Source organism: Papaver somniferum, chromosome 2 (assembly GCF_003573695.1).
Source record: "Papaver somniferum cultivar HN1 chromosome 2, ASM357369v1, whole genome shotgun sequence".
Taxonomy (NCBI): domain Eukaryota; kingdom Viridiplantae; phylum Streptophyta; class Magnoliopsida; order Ranunculales; family Papaveraceae; genus Papaver; species Papaver somniferum.
In genome coordinates, this window is record NC_039359.1 from 165,351,661 (window position 1) to 165,372,031 (window position 20,371).

Genomic DNA, 20,371 nt, shown 5'->3' on the forward strand with positions numbered 1-20,371 from the left:
AACATTCACCCTTTATGATGGAACAATCAATCTCAAGAGCATGTTTCTCGGTTTCTGGAATCACTGGGTGAACATGAGCACAACCATATTGTCCGTTTGAAGGAATTTTCAAAGTCTCTGACAGGAAGAGCATACACCTGGTACAACAACACCGCACCAGGAAGTATCGCCAGTTGGGGAGAGATGATTAATGCTTTATACATAAAATACTTCTTCGTTTCAGAGCAAGTCACTCTCTTTGATATAGGAAGGATGTATCAAAGGAGCAATGAATATCCCAATGACTATGTGAAAAGGTTCAGAGTTCAAGCCTTGGATTTCCACGAACCAGATGTCACAGAGTAGTAACTTGTAGACTTATGCATCAACGGAACGATCCCGATCTACAGAGCTTTACTGGAAAATCTCTGGTTCCATACTTTTTCAAAACTTCATGAAGCAGCTAATCGATCAGCAGCTACCACACCTGCTTTACTGAAAAGATCAAGCTACAAAACTGAGGAACTACGAGAAACTCGAGGTAACAGACGTTTGATTAACAAACAGTACAACCTCCAACCTTCCACAAATATTGTTGCAGAAGGGAGCAAATGGAAAGTTGAGTCACAACGCAAGCACGATTCTCCAGCTCCTCTGAAATCACCACAGAAAGATAACCAATCTTGAAATGCACAAACCTTGACCCGACATCAACGAACGGGGAAATGATTGGACATACTCAAACTTCTCTCTTATCATGAAGGAGTGATCGAGTTACTGGAAGTCTGGGTTTAAGATGGTGCAATCAAATTGTCGTTCATCAGGATAGAGCCAATTGAAGAAGAAATTGAGAATCCCAGGTACTGTTACCTTCATAGATTCATCAATTATCCAACAAGCAACTGCAATATTTTGAAGCACATTTTCAAAGAGAAGGTTGATCCACAATAGCTTCAACTGGGGACTGAAGGAGTACACAAGAATCCTCTCCCAATCAGAACCTTTACACTCTCTGAACAACCTATCAAAGAGGTAGTTCAATCCTTGGTCGAACGTGAATTTCTATATCTATCGAAGGCACAAAGGAGAGACATGTTCACAGCACTGAACCTGTCAAGAAGTCCATTCCGGAAATACTTCTTGAGCCTCCATCCACAGACCAAGAGATGTACGACATGAGACTGCTTACCACAGTCAATCTCAGAAGAAACGAATTTGGAAAAACGTTGATCGATGCTGGCACCTCCATCAAAAACATTCCACCGAATACCATCGTATCCACAGGCATCACTCGACAAGAGCTACTCATTCTCCCATCTCAATCAGATACCTTGAAGGAACGCTCGGAAATACTTATGGCTACATGACTCTCAAAGTGAACATAAGTTCAACCTAGACAGAAACCAAGTTTCACATAATCAAGAAGATCCAAGATATGACATGTCCTTCAGACGAGCGTGGATCCACGCTGAAAAGATGGGTACTTACAAAACGAATTTGGTTAGACATCTCTCCAACGAAGAAAGTGCTAATCCAGAAGATTTGGCGGGCGTTCCATCATCAGAGCACTTGGAGGAATTTCGAACTTTGACGAGGTTGAAACAAGAACCTGCAAAAGATGCATAGACATTCATCAAAAGGTCATGCACTCAGTCAAGTATCATTCCTCCCATGTCTATGTAATTTATTTCCTCACATGTTATTCTAGCATGGGGACTCAATTATGCCAGCATCTATGCTATTGCAAGACGCTATAAGTGGGTAATCTCACTTCAACAATATTTTACCAAGTGGTTGAATCTGACATTTCTCCGAATCGAGCATCTCACTAAGACATTCATTAGTGAGATGATGTTCAAGCACGGAAAAGAACAATTTGGGCATTTCTCCATAGCCTTGCAGGAGTGTTCATGTGTGCCACAAAACCAGAAATCTCTGATGTCTGCACAAGTGTTGAATCCCACTACCGCGACTAAAGGAATGTTGAATCAACAGAATATAGTTGGGACCCAAACGATCAAACCTAAGACATGCTCACGGGATATGGCGCTTCAACGCTCAAGCATCTAAGAAGCCTTCAAATTGTACTCCCAATCAAAGAGTACACCTCCTATAATGGCGCATCTAGCTTCAACACAAATATCTCGACGATGACACACTGATTCAACACCAGCGCAATCGAAGTTTAACTAAATTACAATCGCTAATTCTTCATTATCCATGATAAGACTTCTGAAGCAGATGCAACATCATTCATCCATGGATGACACAAACTCCTTCAACATACACTGGGGACTTGATTTTATTGGAATTTGCAATCTGATGTGATTCCATGAAACTTCATCAACGGAACCTCTCTACATCACAAGCCTTGCACGACCAAGGAACTTTTTCTCCTCACATCCAAAATGGAGACTGTCACTGTTATCTCCCACAACAACGTCGATTCCCTGACGAAGACAATTGAAAGTAAAGTCATATTCAAGAGAATTTGGGTTGAAATCCTAGAACATATTCATCTTAGGAATGCTCAACTCACCAACTAGTTCGTGAATGTAAAAGGCTCACTGGATGAAGAAGCAAATGCTATATCGATAATCATGGTTCTAGCCTTTTCCGGTCTCTGGAGCAACTCCAACCATAGTATCGGCATCAACAAGGATATGTGGAGGAACTCTATTCATGGTATCAACATCAACAAGAATTTATGGAGAAATTTCAATCTTGATCTAGCATCAACAACGGTCTCAAGAGCAACATCCTCATGACAGGGCTTCATAAATTAACCATTCTCTGAAGTATTGCTCGACGAAGCAGACTTCTCCAAGTACTAATCCCAAGTCTTCTACAAAATGTTCTCATCACCTCTACAAATGAGATACAACACACTTTAGGCCATGGGTTTAGAAAAACTTACTAATGGGTGAGGAATGGGACAATTCTTCCCGAACAAAAGATGTTTGTCTATGTCTCTTCTACAACATACCAAAAGGGCGCATCAATCGGACATACAAGCTGAAAGATAAGTCCTTTACCGTCAGGTATACGAAATCTGAAAAATTTATACGGGATTACAAATTACAAATGTGCACGCTTCATTGTCTGACCTCTACAAATCCAAATTGAGTGATCCTTGTCTCATGAGATAACTCAGTCTCTTAGATTCAAAATTTGGGGTCAAGCATCAAATTTCGACGTCGTGTGAGGTTTCTACAGCTTCCAGAGCGTACAACATGCAAGCAGCAATTCTTAGACGGGATTCATAACTTCCACAGTCGATCGGTGTCCACCAGGTCTTTCCACTAAGTACTTCATCAAGATACCTCCAACTTCGACCACCTAGGTATTTACATCAATTTTTCTACCTAGGTCCTCTATCCAAGTCTTGCCAGAAGAAGAGAAAACGAAAAGGAGAGATTTAACAAAATACTGGGGACTGACAGTCCACTGATCATGATGATCAGATCATAGTCCAAGACCCGTGACACCAGACTTTCATGTGCTAATCATTCATAATAAAAGGAATTATATCATCAGGACATGCAACCATGGTCATTACATCATCCCCTCTTGAGAGCAACCTCAGTTATGGTCCCGTGACCAGGGTTTCAGAAGTGATGTTTCTACGACTGACATAAACAAGATGGCACTGCAAGCACCATGCTCATGTATCAATCAAGGGGTCCTGATATCAAATGAATTAATGACATTAAAATCCTTCCCCAACCGTTCCATACACAAGCGAATGGTCTAAAGACACAACATGAGTGTTTTACAACAAGCTCGCCTGAGATGATTTTACACTGTCATGCACAAAGAAGCGATCTGGGAGAAATTGGTGAATAATATAGGTATGGGTCATATACCATTCTCTTTGTATGGATGTCCTCTACAACATATCCAAAATTCATAGCAACTGGAGAAACGAGCAAAGAGATGTGGCCAAAACATTGGACTACATACCAGCTGAAAAGTTTACTGTTTCGTCAATTTCGGCCCTTAAACATGCTCAAAAGCCGAAAATCTTCTTTGATAAATCTTGGAAATTTTCTGAGGATGAAGAAACATGGATATATAAAGAAAATCCGACATCATACGAAGATTTTACAGCATTTTCAATGAAGACCTGACTTCTGAATTTTCTGATGACGAATTATGACGAAATTATTCATTCATCTACATCTGAATCAGAAGCTACACCTTCCGCGCGAGATTAGACTTCATCTTCAGCTGCTAGTCTCATTTGATGAAGTCGGCGGCGTTTTGCTGATAAGCTGCAAGCCTTTCATCTTCAGCTTTCCTTTTTAGTAATAACTCATCTCGTCCCTGCTTCTCTTCTGCACCCGCTAAGGCTAAGAAAGCGTTGATTCCATCACGGATGAATTCCAGATGATCGAGAGACATACAATACATCAGCTTTCCAGCATCTCTGAAAGATTGATTCACCTCTGCATGAACATCTGATCTTTGACTTGGTATTTCTGGAGCGTTCCCCAGAAGAGACAGAAGAGTGGATGTAACCAGAAGTCACCACTATCTGATGCGAAAGAATGGAGTCATGGATATACCAATAACAAACGTGTAACAAAAACGGTAACAATCCAACTCTTACCTATTTACAATTTCACTAGCTGTAGTGATTATAACGTCAAAATTTCAAAAACTTGCTCGTTCCTTCAAACCTGCAAAGACGAGCAAAATTCATTATTCAAAATCATAACTTGATTTTCATAAAACAGTGAACAACCCACGTGAATTTTAACATCCACTGGTTTTTCAAAAATTGGACAGACGTCCATTCTACAATTATGAAAACTTACATAGACATTATTTTCACCATGTATAATTGTCTAGTTTCAACAGTTGTTCAAAATCAAAACATTGGTTTTACAAAAATATATATATTTAACGTGAAACTCACGTAAGTTTGAAAAATAACATATATATATATATATATATTCGTTCCCTCGCGCGAGCATTTGTCTTTGAAGCGAGAGTATATTTTCAAAGATTTCTGAAAGCTCGAAGATAATTTTTTTATGAAAGCTCATAAACAAAATTTTATTACTAACAGACGCACGTCTGTTCAAAAAAAAAATCTCTCGTACGAGCATCCACCTTTGAAACGAGAGTTTATTCCACTTTGTGAAATCTCACATATTTAAAAAATAAAATTTTGTTTTTCGTGATAGCCCATAGACAAAATTTTTATCATTAGACTCAGGTCTATTTTGTTTGTTTCTTAAACTAACGAACGAACGAACGTCCGCGCTAAAACGGATTCCTTTCTTGGGCCAGGATCCGTGAATCCTAAACCGATCAAGGTTCCATCACCAAATCAGCGGCGCTACACCACTTTACGCTCGTTAGACAATGCTCTATCATGCCACTGGGATCTTCGTTCAAGCCATGGTTCGCTCGTACAATCGAAAATCCGGTAACATCTTATCTTACGACTAAGTTCAATTACTTATTTCGTTTATGACTAGAAAATCACTATCCAGTGATGATTGAGGAACATGATTGTCCCTTACTAAGCAGGGGACTTAATGAGATTGTGGATTTTCGACAAAGGCTAAAATCGTAAAACCATAATTATACATGCTCCTGATCCAGCAATCAAATGAGTATTAAGGCTCATGTCTCTCATTGAAGCATGAAAGCTCATGCCATAAAATCTCTGACTAAGAGTATTGTCTCTCAAAGTATATGTAGATGTGTAGTCTCTCAGCTGAGGAAACGGCACTTCTCATAAATACTGAGCAATTTCAGTAATTACTTCTATATAGAATCAAAGGATTGGATGGCTCCTAGACAGCTTGCCTGCTAGTATAGAGAAATAACGTCTTCAGGGTGCAACAAGGTTTTCCCTGACTATATAAAGGAAATATGACGTTTCAACAAGCTCATGTTTCTCAATTCTCAGATAATTAATGCTCCAAGACAGCATGCTTGCTAGTATAGAGCCATCAATTAATTATCTCTAATCTCTAACTGAATATTCAACAATATTCTACGATTCTTCGTAATATTTCATCACTTCAATTCGTGGTTCTTCCCAACAGAATTCCACGGGTTAGTGATAAATATTCAACGTACAGGCATCTGAGCTGCTATCGAGTAAGCCCCGACCAAAATGGTGCAAGTGTACTCAGCGATAATGCACAAACGAGCACCTGAATGCACGAACGAGCATTCCAAAACACGAAGGAACGATGAACCTATACAAAATAGGAAGAAAATAATAAATAATAAAATATTAATTGAGGCGCCAGGGGACTAGGCCCACCCGACGGACGGTCGTGCAGTGGCCAGTCCCGCGCCCAATTTTATATTTTATCATATTTTTATTATTTTCCTTGATCTCATGAAAGTCTCTTCATTTGAGCAAATATCCTTCGTTTCATGAAAACTCCTTAAATTCATGAAATTTCTCTCAAGTCATGAAAAATAATATAAAATTAGGGAAAATCGTGGGACCGGCCCCTAGCCGGTCCCACACGCCCCTTATTTTATTATTATTATTTTTTATGTTTCCCTCATCTCATGGAAACTCCTTGATTTCAACAAATTCCTTGGTTTCAACAAACTCCTTGGTTTTATGATATTTCCCTAAAATCATGAAAAATATTATAAAATTAAGGAAAGTTCCTTGGGACCGGGCTCCTTGGCCGGCCGGCCATGCCTTGGTCATAGCCGGTCCCACACTTCATTACTCCCTATTTTATTATTATTATTATTATTTCCATAATCTCATGGAAATTCCCTAACCTCATGAAATTCCTCAGTTTCATGGTATTTCCTTCACATCAGGGAAAATACATAAAATTACATAAAATTGGGAAAGGTGTTGCGGGACCGAGCTTGCTAGCTGGTCGGCCATTCCCTAGTCGGGGCCGGTCCCATACCTTGGAATCCCCTATTTTATTAATTATATTTCATCATCTCATGAAGATTCCCCGGTTTCAGCAAGACCTTGAATCCTTCATATTTTCACAAAATGTTGCTCAAACACGCATCAGAAAATATCGAAACTCTCAGGACTGAGACACGGACATTATGGTGACACGGGCATGGCTCTTTGACCGACCAAGGCTGTCCCTAGGGCTTGCAAATATCCGGTCCCACATGTTTTAATAATTTTGACCTAATTTGCTCAATTGCTCATATTAGTCCAAACTCTTCTCAAACAACTGGGAGTTTGCTCAAACGACCATCAGCTGGTCCCACGACCACCAAGAGCCGGTCCCATGACTCCTTAGTCAGTCCCTCATCTCTCCATAATCATGTTTTACTACCTAACGCTCGCACGAGCATTGTTTTAATAAATGATTAAACCAGCATTTAATCATCCTTTCACCAACTGGTCTTCAGGAGACTGGTGTATTTTTCTCATTTGAGCATCTGGGCGTTACATGGTCGACTCATCATCCCATGTATCCGGTCCCTCTTCAGTTTGTGGTTTTCAATAAATCATCAATTGATCAAAGATTAGGGTTTCGAATCCAGAGCTCTGCGAAAACTTAATTATGAGCAGATTCAAATACTAATAATTTTATGTTGATCCCATGATCAACACTTTTATTATTATGCTCGGCCTAGCTGCCAGTATCTTAAATTAATATTTTATTTTGGTCCTACCACCAAGAATTCATCAGATGAGCAGCATTTTCTCAGACGAGCAATATCTGCTCAGACTAAGGAATATTGATTCAACTATCAATATTCAACAATTCAGCAACATTTGCTCACCTTAAATTATCAAGATTTATTCGACGATATACCTTTGTCTTAGCAGACATGTTCGATGAGTCTCGGAACATTTGTAAACCACGTTCGACTCCACAATACAAGGACTCATCGTCCCATAAAAGTCATCAACTGACTCCACAATCACGAGATGTCAATCATGTCATATGGGGGGATATTAACTAGGGTTTTGGTCTGGCGGTCTACGGCACATGTGTTCATACACATGATGAGAATGTGAGCAAGTCGTGCAATCAGTTGGAGGAGTTAGCAAAGTAGTGGATGGGAAATTAACCAAGTCTCACCACGAAGAGCAACTGTTTTGACACGATTTCCCACTTCCCCACTCTCTGACTCCCGCAACTGTCACACTTCATGGGATCATGGTGTTTACAATTCCAGCAATATGAAAGACCTCTGAATCATGATTGAAAGGAAGGACGTTGGTCTAGACAAGAATTTCTCGACAAGTTCATACAGACAATATTTCGTCTGCACGAACTCATCGTCTGAGCAATCACTCTCAACTGAGTAAATTCAATCATTCAGAACTTTCTTACGCAGAATACACAACACACCTACAATCTCGATCACAATTGATCTCACATATTTCTCAGCTTCCCTCCTACAGATCGACCCATTCTCTCTTGTGACCGAATTGACTATGGAACGGCCATTGTCTTGGTTTAGGCCGGAGTCTTACATATTGATCTGTCGATCTTAAAGCACTCCCTTCTTGCAGTGCATCTGTGTGAGGTTGAGCATTTGCTCGGTTCAAGGAGTCTCCTTCGCACGGTCATCTCCTCAATTCCGCAAAAACCAGCAAATCGTTTTTCCCCATCTACAATGGAATTCATTCAGAATGGTGCAATAATCCCGAATATTCTATGAATTTTCTTAGTAGCATTATCCATTTAATGCATTGTGCTCCTGGTGTTTTTCCATGTTATGTTCTCAGCCGAACTCTCAATACTAACATGGCATGACGATCAATGCTCACTCTCAGCAGAGTAGCATGAATCTCCCGAAGTGCTAGTATTAGGATCTGCGCAAAAATACTCATACAGGCTACATCTCTCTGACAAAGAGATCAATACGTTCACACACTTTTAATTAAATTTAGCGTGACTAAACACACATTTATTCTTAAAGAAAATCTAGGTTGTTAATGTCAGTCTCAGAAACAATCACGGCCACACAGTTTAGCCGCGCGATTTAATAAGCATGACCTATTCCTAGCGGAACTAGGCAATCATTTTAGTGGTTACCAGCAGGCCCACTAGTGCTCTAGTCGATCGAGCTATATATATCTCGTCCATAATCGCTTCAAACGCTGACCTAAATATGGGTGTTTGCGCTGCGAAGCTCGACGAGCATAGACTGTTCAGGGCAATCTTAAAACTATCGCAACCGTCCAACTTTGCCAGACTGGTTGGACGGATTAGATCGTCCCATGAATGATCAGGGAAACGCTTACGCACACGTTGGCGGGCCCACTTTTCCTCCACCCAATCGGTTTTCTCACAGCAAGGCCATGGAGTAATGAAATGATTGCTCAAACCATGGCAGGCGTGATGCTTCTAAGGGTCGCGGAAATTCACTAGTGTCTTAAATCGATCACAACCATCCAGCTTAGCCAGCCTATTTGGATGGATTAGATCGCATTTAGGACTATCAGGAAGGTGCACATGCGTTCACCATCAGCCCAACATTGGCCCCACGTGATCGATATCTCCAAAGGAGGATCAGGGCGTGCCAAACCGCTTGGCCAAAGTCACGTGTGTGTGACTGATTCAAAAACCTAATTAAGGTTTGCGGCAATGCACATCTGTCGTAGTTCGATCATGACCATCCATCTTCGCCAGCCTAAACGGAAGGTGTGGATATAGACTCAAGGGTTCCCAAGGATGTCAACGTGATCAACGTGGGACCACCTTTGCGTGTGATTAGACGTTCTATGCAGATAAGGTCCCGGCATCTCGAAACGCATGCCCAAAGGTGGCATGCCACACGGATTTTAAACCTTTGTGGCAATGTATTTATGTCGCAAATCGATCACGACCACTCATCTTTTCCGGTCAAATTGAGTGGACTAGATCGAATATTTGTGGGACCGAGAGGTGTAGACATGCACGCCGGTGGGACGTCTCCATGCATGCCTGGTCGGTACCTCCAAAATTAGTGCCCATGCTTGGATTCGATCAAGCCAAAGCGAGGATGTTCGCGCACCTCTAGAAAAACCTAAAATTATTAAACGGCAGCAAATATGTGTCGTAAGTCATCTCGTCCGTCCAACTTCGCCATCTTGGTCGGACGGCTTGGATTAAAAGTTAGGCGATCAATGAAGTGCCTCAATGATCACCGTCCGCAACTCTACCACAGGGAGTGATCGACCAGATGGTGGCCCGCCCATGCGGCCTCCAAACGATCACTCGAAGATGGTTGGACGTGCTGCCATTTTAAGATGCTTAATCCGCGACTTATTCAATCAAGCTTTAAAACAACGATGTTTCATGCATATCGACTGTTTTGAGTTGCTTGCTTGAAAGCGATGCATTACATGCATCGAGCATACACTTGGCCCACTCATTCGAGACATCAAACATGTCACAAACTGGGGGATACTTACTGGGGTATTGGTCTGGCGGTTTACAGCGTGCGACGTGCAACGCGCCCATTACGAGAATGTGTCAGGAAGCATGGACGGTTAAAGATGACGAGGGAAGTGGGCAAAGGCGTGATCGTGTGACAATCACCTACACGACCCCACTACTCTATCACTCACTTCCTCCACTTCCTACGAGATGAGGATTGCGCTCAAATTACTTGTATAAATAGGTTCTCCAACCTATTTCCAAAAAACACGAGAAACCAAGTTGTTGTTGACACCGTATCCAGAAACACCCAGAACTGATAGCTTACATCATGCAAGCCAGTTCAACATTCTGATACAAGTCATAAACAACCAACACCTTCACAATCTTAACACCTTATTCGCTTCCCTCCCTAAGATCAACCCCATCTCTTTCACTTTGTGACCGAAGCAAGTCTGGAACGGCTATTTCTTGGTTTGGGCCAAAATTGTACAGATTGATCTCTCGAATCTAAAGTACTCCCGTGCAGTGCATTTGTTTAGGGTTTAGATTCGTTTCTCATCCACACACACCCAAATTTAAAAAACCCAGCAGAAACAGTTTTCACCCATAAACATCATTGTCTGAACATGTTCCCTCTTGGCGTTCGTGGAGACGTTTAAACTCCTCCTAGCACGATCTCTTCAGTTCCTTATCAATTATCGTGTCTGTTTGTGCAACTGCCACCTTTATGCCTTCAGATTGCCTATATATATGAGCCCTCCAATTTACTTTTTTTCTTTCACTTCTTTTTCCATTTACCTTCTCACATATCATACCCATACACGCGTCATGTCCAGTAGTTCTTCTAATGGTAGCTCCTCCGACGAGTCCGACGAATCAGAGGAAGTAAAGAGCGAGGGATTGGAAGAGAGCGGTTACTCAGGAGAGCAGGAGGTTCATTTACCTCTCCCCGCTGATGGAAAATCCTATACACTCGCGGAGTTCACCGGAACCCTTATATTAAAGCGCGCGATGAAACTGAAGGAGTTCCGCTGGGATGGACGCGTGATGCCTCTAGATGATAATCTCATTCCTCGTCTATTGAATCCCACGGTTCTGCCTTACCCAACCGCCCTTGAGTGGCTTATGTGTCCAGAGCCGGCGGATATGGCTACTTTTCCGTTTAAAAGGGTACCCCACATGGCTATCCATCGTGGTGATTATGAGGTCCAAGACATTGACACCCGATCTACATCGATAACTCCCCCGATATGGCCATATTAGGTAGCTTATATTATTGATAATCCTGACCACGCGGCCATACTTCGCATGGTTGGGATCAATGAGGTTGTATATTCTTCTCTTCAACGAGAAGTAGAGAGATGCAATCGCGACATGACACAACTTTTTTGCCGTTGGGTATCTCCCGTTCATACCCTTCTTACAGCATGTGGAGAAGCCATTGTCGTTTTAGAGGAAGTCACCGCACTCACCGGCTTGCCTCTTCACGGGACCCATTATGATGAGGCAGTCGTCTATGAAGCGCTTACCCAGGATGACCGGGTTCTGTGGGGTTATTTGCTAGACTGCGAGGATGCTTCCCGGGTTGAACTGGTATGGAAGGACGAGGCATCGACCCAAAAGGGAGAAACAAAGAAAGTCGTCATCACAGAGGGAAAAATTGTGGACGCGAGTAAAGTGGGGTCCTCGGCTGTTGTGAAGGGGAAAGCCACGCTTGTTGGGAGTAAGAAAAGGAAGAACATTCCGATCCCTCCCTCGGGAGAGCGTCTACTTAGTATCTCATTCCGTGCTTATGAATCAATCCACGACCCTAACGCTTTGGCCGTTGCGCCTGACTCTGAATGGTTTTCCAAGGATAGCAAGCGCGCGTCTTTTCCTCTTTGGATCCGATTCTGGGCCCCGCGATTGGTATAGGGAAAGGTGCTTCCCCCGGAGCGCAAGGAGTCTAATCCATGAGCTGAGATGGCTGCTTTCATTATTCTTTGGCTCTGTCGCGACGTATTCGAGTACAGTCCTCAGGACACGATAAAGAACGAGCTGGTTCCAATGACGGTGTTATTGTCCCGCGGGGTTTCCTTTCCTCTCGCTCCTATTTTTTTGGGCGGCCTATACCGGCACTTGGATTTGTTTTGCCAGGATCTTCAATCGGTGGGGTCGACGGATAAGGTCGAGACCTATATTCCTGCCTCCTTCATGCTTGCGTGGTCTTGGGAACATATTACTCCATATGCCCCTGATCCCCACGATTTGGAGATTCGCCGCGAAGAGGATGTCGAACAAGACGATGGCTCGGTGAGAAAGGTTCCAGTTGATTACAGTTATCCCTGCATGGCACTCTGGCGCAAGAAGGAGAAAGTACCGAAGGGCGATATAGCGCAGTTGTCAGACAAGGCTAAAGATTTTGAGCCATTCTCCTATCATGATGGTCGATCCGGTCCGGCCCACTACGACTTTATTGCACCCTTTGACACGGATTTGGATTCGACACAGTTATTATCGGAATCATACTTTGACTCGGTGATGGCGGTGTTACCTGGCTATCTTCCTGGTTTTCATGCTGGTAAATTTATAGTCGTGTCTTACAACCCCGACCGTGTGGCTCGTCAAGTCGGATTTGACCAAGGAGTCCCTCTTAGATTCCCCCCTCAGGAGAGCACGGACACCTCAGACATCATTGCTAGTTTCAACCGCTATGTCTTCAAAGGACCAGTGCGCTTGGCCGATCGGGGGATTAATTTCTCGTTCAAGCATCCTCTTCCGGATCGACCCTTGGCAGTTACCGAAGGTGCCCATAATTATCAACTTTTCATGCGATGCCGCGCTTTGAATTTCCCTATGCGGGAGCAAGTTCCCCCTAAAGACTTGTCTTACAAAGACCTTAAAGCACTCCATGCATTGGGGGGGATTAAGATTAATGATGCTGTAGCAATGGCACATCATCTTCCTCCGGGCACCAAGGGCCGCCCTCTGGAGCTTATCGTGACTTTTAGGACCCCCTGAAGGTTGTGATCGCATTCGGCCGAAAAAAGAGACGAAGTTTTCCAATCGCAAACCCCCTCGTTTGAACGTATCCAAGACGTCTCCGAGTTCTTTGGCAACTCAGGTATTTATTAATCGTTTATTTTTCTTAGTATCTGGTCCCCTTCATACCCTTTTTTTTTTAAACCAATTTGGACGCTGAAAGGCGACTGGCTCAATTGTGTTCTCAGGGTGCTCCTCTTTCCAGTTACATGGGATGGAAACCCCCTTCTTACTGTATAGAGGAATATTTGAACATGCCTGAGAGTGAGTGGTCCGAGAAGAGCCTTGCTAAAAAAGCTAGGCGTGAAGCAGAAAATTTTTTAGATCCTCCTTTGCGCCATTGTTCCTCCGCTAACGTGCCTCCCTTGCAATTCGGACAGCCTCGTCAAATGGGCGTATCACAATCTCTTCAAGGTGCCGTCAAGGATCCAAATCCATCTTTTGCTGATCAGCTGAACAATCTCGGAATTAGTTTGTCCGAAGGTGGAGTATGGGTCTCGCCGCGTCTTAATGTGTTATCCGTCCGCCCTCTTCGGGCTCAGACTGTTCCTGCTACGGGTGAGGTTCCTGTATCTCCCAATGCTGTCCTGGAATCGATGAGCCCATCTGGTCCAATCGGTCTGTGTTTGGTGGGTCCTCATCCCACGTGGTAGTCCCCACAGGTGGTTTTCAAGGTGACTAATATTCTTTCCGAAGTCATCAATGTCTCTCTCTCCTATTTTTTTTTGTTTATAAATCTGCACATTTGTTCGCCATGTTACTCACTTTTGAATTTCCAGGTGCTGCTAGTGATCCCGGATCATCTTCTGGTTCCTCTATATCCCGCGACAAATATATTGATCCTTTGCCACATCAAGTCGCGTCCGAGGTTGGTATAGAAACCTAATATGTACATGTTTGTATTATGTCATCTCTAACCCGCGTCCTTGACTGAAGATTGATTTTGCTATTAGATCATGGGTAGTAATCGCAAGGGAGGGAGAAAGCCCGAGACCCCTGGTGTGGACGTCGGGCGGCGCTTAGGCGCCGGTGGTAATAGTGGTTCCAAGTGCGTTCGCAAATACCACGGTGGATCTCAGATAGGCGTTCCCCCTGGTACCAAACAGAAATTCCCCTCGTGGTGTCGGGCGCGCAACTCCAATTTACTGTGGTGGTGGATGCTATCGCGGCTGGGGTTGACCCCGCCACCCATACTTTAGTTTACGGGTTTTGGGTTCCGTTATCTTTTGCTGACGCTTACAAGGACATTGTGGAGCGGACCGATGGCCACATGGTTAATGCAGGTCTATTGGATATGAGGACGTTGTGTTATATGATCAAGAAGTTGCTGGAGGTTGCCGACGAACTTAGCAAGGTGGTGGATGGTCCTATTGACACGACCACCATCAGTAGCTGGGAAGCTTCCATACGAGCAGCCACTAATTTAAAGTTTCCGATGAGATGGTTGGAGTTGCTGAAAGTGAAGAATCATAAGACCCCCGTGTCCAACTCACAGCTCGGATAACTGAACTCGAGGAGGAACTAAAGAAATGCTCTGCGCGAAAGAAAGAGGTAGTGAACCAATTGCTTGCCGAGGTAGGAGTGGAGAGTGACGAGATGAACCTGGCGGAGACCGCATAGAAGAATGTTCTGGATGCCCTTGAGTAGCAACGGAGAGAACTGTCTTCTCTTCAATCCATTTGATGTGTTTTCACCTTGTGCTTACTTTATTTTCTTCATGAACAGTTTCATTCTTCCTTTCCACCCCCCACCCAACCCCCACCCCCACCCTTGTGGAGTTGGATTAATGTTTAAAGTTTTATCGTTGTTTAAATTTATACATGTTTTCTATTCTCGTTTTGTTGGTTGTTGCTGTAAGTACTTGCTTCGAAGTACTATGCTTGCGAGTTGGTGCTTAGGATTATGCTCAGCATATGATAAATGGGCCTATTCCCCCCTTGTTTGATTTTACTTGTAGGGGAGGGGGCGGGCATATGATGAACGCGCCTACTCCCCCTTGTTTTTGTGATAGGATGCGGGAGGACAGGGCATACAAGAAACGCGCCTACTCCCCCTCTATTTGATTTTACTTGTAAGGGAGGGAGCGGGCATATGATGAACTCGCCTACTCACCATTTGCTTTTGTATAAAGCTAGGATGTGGGAGGGCGGGGCGTATGATAAATGCTCCTATTCCCCCTAGAGCTTGGATTTGGAAGTGCAATAAATATTTCTTCCTTCATCAGATGAATGATGAACAAAAGGTACATCTGGCTACTCTTTATTTGGATGGAAACACTGATGTCTGGTTTCAGGACTATCAGGAAGGTAAAGGCTCTCTTTATTGGGAAGATTTTATTATAGATGTTTGTACTAGATTTCAGGAATTAGGTCATGATAATGTTGTAGGAGAGTTTAAAAAACTTGATAATGTTAACACAGTTTTAGAGTATCAAGAACAATTTGAAGAATTAAAAGCTTTAATGTTAGCTAAGAATCCATCTCTGACTGAAGAGTATTTCATTCATAGCTTTATTAGTGGCCTTAAAGAAGATATACGGATGGTAGTTCAAATGTTCACTCCTAACACATTACAGCAAGTTATTTTCCTAGCTAGGAGATAGGAATGTATCATGGATAGGGCTGTTAAGAATCAGCCAAGGATTACCAATAAGTTTGCTTATCAGAGTAAAGGTCAGTCTACTTCCACCAGGGTAACTGCTCTAACTCCATTGGTTACTACACCAACTGTTACTAGCCCCACTACCAGTCCTAAGCTACCACTAGTAAATAAGCTTACATATGCTGAGATGAGAGCAAAGCGAGAAAAAGGGCTCTGCTACAACTGCAATGAATTTTACACCAAAGGGCATAAGTGTAACAAACAACAGTTATACATGATTGTGGCTGATAAAGAGGAAGGACTACAAGTTGGTGATATAACAGATAGATCTAGTCCTACTATTGTGGAATTGGAGGAAGAAATGGAAATATCAGTTCATGCATTAGCTGGTAACATTTCTCACTCCGTTATCAAGCTTCGAGGACAAGTTAAAACACAAGGGTTGACTATTCTGGTTGACAGTGGTAGCACTCATAGCTTTCTCAGCCCCTCAGCAGCACAATGGTATGGTTACACCATCACACCAATTCAGACTCTCCAAGTCACTGTAGAAGATGGAAACAAAATGCTGAGTCAAGCCAAATGCCCTAAGTTTACATGGGTTATGCAGGGTTACACATTTTCTCATGACCTGCACCTTCTTGATTTAGGTGGCTGCGATATGGTTCTCGGTGTGGATTGGATGCGTGATTTGAGCCCAATGTTGTTTGATTTAAAGAAGTTAACGATTAAATTTCAGCATAAAGGAAAAGATATTGAACTAGTGGGTCATAAGGAAGACGCAGCTCGTATATCTCTTATGTCAGGCAAAGCATTTAGGAGACTACTTCGCAGCGGTGAACCAGTTATGTTTAGTCAATTATCTTCCGATGTTGTTACTTCACATGATATTTTTGCTCCCATTACAGAGGTCTTGGAAGAGTTTACTTCAGTGTTTCAACTGCCCAACTCACTTCCACCAGAGAGGGCCCATGATCACCACATTCCGTTAATACCTAACTCAGTTCCTCAAAATCAACGGCCCTACAGAGTTCCATTTGTGCAGAAATCTGTGATTGAGAAACTGGTACAGAAGATGCTCACAGCTGGAGTCATCCAACCAATCCACAACCCGTTCTCTTCTCCAGTGCTATTGGTCAAGAAAAAGGATGGTGACTGGCATTTTTGCGTGGATTATCGCAAGCTCAACTCGATCACTATAAAAGATAAGTACCCCATCCCTCTCATTGATGAGCTGCTTGCTAAGGTTCATGGATCTACCTTTTTCTCTAAGATAGGCATTTGTTTTGGGTACCACCAGATACGAGTACACCCTGCAGATGTATAGAAAACTGCTTTTCGTACACACCATGGTCATTTCGAGTTTCATGTCATGCCATTTGGGCTGACTAATGCCCCTGCCACCTTTCAGTTACTTATGAACGACATCTTTAAATCTTATCTTAGGAAATTTATCCTTGTATTTTTCGATGACATACTAGTCTATAGCCCTGACTTAGCATCTCATTGCACACACCTTCGTATCACCCTACTTATTCTAGAAAAACATTCACTCCTTGCTAAACGCAGTAAATGTAGTTTTGGTCAGCATAAACTTGAATATCTGGGTCATCTTATTAGTAATGAGGGAGTAGCAGCAGACCCTGCCAAAATAGAATGTATGCTTAACTGTCCAAAAGAAACAACCTTAAAAGGGTTGTGTGGGTTTTTAGGGTTAACAGGGTATTACCGTAAGTTTGTGAAGAACCATGGACTCATTTGCCAACCTCTAACTGCCCTGTTGAAGAAGAATAGTTCTCTTTGGTCTTCTGAGGCTGACTTGGCTTTCGAGCAATTGAAGAAGGTGGTAACTACTACCCCAGTCCTCGTATTACCAGATTTAACCTTGGAATTAGAGCTTTAGACTGATGCTAGTGATAGTGGGGTAGGTGTTGTGCTTATGCAACAAGGCAAGCCTATTGTATTCTTCAGCAAGGCTATGAGACTACGATACAAAGCACTGTCTAGATACGAAAAAGAGTTGTTGAGTATTGTTATGGCTGTTCATCACTGGCGACCCTTTCTACTTGGCTTTCATTTTAAGATTTTTACGGACCATAAAAGTATTAAATACTTTATGGATCAGCGGCTCCATACTCTATTTCAGCAGAAATGGCTAACCAAACTTCTTGGTTTGATTATACCTTGTTTTATAAGAAAGGTACAGATAACAGAGTCGCTGGCGCTTTGTCTAGGGCTTCATGTTCATCCCTCACTACAGCTCAACCACAGTGGTTCGATGAAGTTCAGGCTAGTTATGCATATGACCACTTAGCTCAAGAACTGATACCTAAACTCATGCTGTCTCCATTTCATCCTGATGGCTACACATATTCACAGGGCATTCTCCGACAGCATGGCAGAATCTACATTGATTCCTCTGGTGATGCTCGTCAGAAGGTTCTTACAGCTGCTCACGCATCAGCCATCGGCGGTCACTCAGGAATGCAAGCTTGTTATCAGCGCACTAAGGCTTATTTACAGTAGGTCGGCTTGTAGAAAGATTTAATCAAATTTATCCGTGAATGTGCAGTTTGTCAGCAGAATAAGGTGGAGCACATTACACCAGCAGGTCTACTTCAGCCTTTACCTGTCCCTGATCAAGCCTGGAAGCATTTGAGTATGGATTTCATCACTGGCTTGCCAAAGTCTGAGGGCAAGGAGATAATTTTAGTTGTTGTTGATCGTTTTACTATGTATAGCCACTTTACTGCATTACGCCATCCATACACTGCACAGTAAGTTGCCAAGGTGTTCATAGACACTATTCTCAAGCTCCATGGAGTTCCAAGTACTATAGTGTCTGACAGAGATGTCGTGTTCTTAAGCGGGTTTTTGCGTGAGCTATTCAAGATTGTAGGCACTTCACTGCACCTCAGTACCTCTTATCATCCGCGGACGGACGGTCAGACGAACATGTTAATGCCTGCTTGGAGTCATACTTACGTTGCATGTGCAGTTACAAGCCTGTTAAGTGGGCTTCTTGGCTTTCATTGGCAGAGTGGTGGTTTAATACCACTTACCACACCAGTCTCCGCCTCACACCATTTCAGGCCTTATACGGGTATGATCCTCCCCAGTTTGGTTTGCACTCTTGTTCTTCTATCTCCAACTCCACTGTTGAGGACTACATGCATCAGCGAAAAGTACTTGCGGAGGTACTGCAACAAAATCTAAGTGAAGACCAGCATCGCATAAAGCAACATGCAGATAAACACAGAGTTGAGAGATCATTTTTGGTAGGTGATTGGGTCTATTTACGTCTGCAACCATATCGACAGACCTCAGTCCAACTGCGTAAGAACCTCAAACTCTCTGCAAATATTTTTGGCCCGTATAAAGTATTGGAATGTATTGGACAGGTAGCATATAAACTGCAATTACCCCCTACTTCTCGCATTCACCCTGTTTTTCATGTTTCGCAATTAAAGAAGAAGATAAGTCAGGGTCTTGTTCCACAGACTTACTTACCTTCTTTGGAAAAGCATGGGTTAATGAAGGTGAAACCAGTATCTGTGATTGATTCTCGTATACTTCTCAAAGGTCGTCCGCATGTTCCGCAGGTGCTTGTGCAATGGTCCCATGCTGCAGAAGGTGATTATTGTTGGGAGGACACTGCTCTTATCAAGGCCAAGTTTCTCAGATTTATCCTTGAGGACAAGGATAAGCTATAAGGGAGGGGCATTGTCATATCCCATGTTAAGGGGCACCCCTGATAGTAGTCTGGTGTAGTTAGTAGCGTGTGTGTGTGACTGGCACATGTTGTGTGTGTAGCTGGCACATGTTGTGTGTGTAGCTGGCACATGTGCAATTTTTAATACCCTAATATGTTGTGGATGATTTCACTGTTTTTTTTTCAGTTAATCGAAAATTAGAGTTTTGCTTTTGTTCTTCTCTGCCTCTTTGAGGTTTATTTTTCAATCCTACAGCGTAGATCCTGTAGGTTGAGTTTTATCGATCGTTTATATTGTAGATCACTACAGGAGTTTGAAATGAGCAATGTTGGTGAATTAAAATTCTTTTTGGGTTTATAAATTCAACAACACGGGGATGGAATTTACTTATCTCAAGAAAAATATGCCAAAGATATTGTTTCAAGATTCGGCCTTGATAAGTCAACTCCAAAACTGATTCTTATGCCTACCATGGGTAAACTCCATCGAGATGAGAAAGGCGTAAATGTGGATCAAAAACTCTACCGATCTATCATTGGAAGTCTTATATATCTCACAGCCACAAGGCCTGATATTGCATTTAGTGTTGGTTGATGTGCTAGGTTCCAGGCAAATCCGAAAGAGTCTCATCTTGCAGCTGCAAAGAGGATCATACGCTACATTAATCACACTGCCGGGTATGGTCTATCGTACACTTTTGATACTAACAGT

At 42.8% G+C, this 20,371-nt stretch overlaps 2 protein-coding genes across 2 annotated transcripts; both read left to right on the forward strand.

Annotated features, from left to right (window-relative positions):
* The first annotated feature begins 15,570 nt into the window (after nt 1-15,570).
* Nucleotides 15,571-15,948, forward strand: LOC113352386. The gene has a single exon (XM_026596209.1). It carries the CDS (start codon nt 15,571-15,573, stop codon nt 15,946-15,948), a length of 378 nt encoding a protein of 125 aa, XP_026451994.1.
* Nucleotides 15,949-18,098: 2,150 nt separating this feature from the next.
* On the forward strand, nt 18,099-19,660 carry LOC113352387. Its single transcript, XM_026596211.1, has 4 exons — nt 18,099-18,420; nt 18,520-18,724; nt 18,946-19,225; nt 19,349-19,660. Exons 1-4 carry the CDS (start codon nt 18,099-18,101, stop codon nt 19,658-19,660), a joined length of 1,119 nt encoding a protein of 372 aa, XP_026451996.1.
* Nucleotides 19,661-20,371: the final 711 nt, after the last annotated feature.

Bases quoted from the DNA above. Each gene is read 5' to 3' on its own strand.
- LOC113352386 (XM_026596209.1), top strand. From the start codon at position 15,571: ATGAATGATGAACAAAAGGTACATCTGGCTACTCTTTATTTGGATGGA.
- LOC113352387 (XM_026596211.1), top strand. From the start codon at position 18,099: ATGGCTAACCAAACTTCTTGGTTTGATTATACCTTGTTTTATAAGAAA. The intron at 18,725-18,945 runs GTAAGTTGCCAA...TTGCATGTGCAG, and splicing joins CGCCATCCATACACTGCACA to TTACAAGCCTGTTAAGTGGG. The intron at 19,226-19,348 runs GTAGGTGATTGG...TGTATTGGACAG, and splicing joins GAGTTGAGAGATCATTTTTG to GTAGCATATAAACTGCAATT.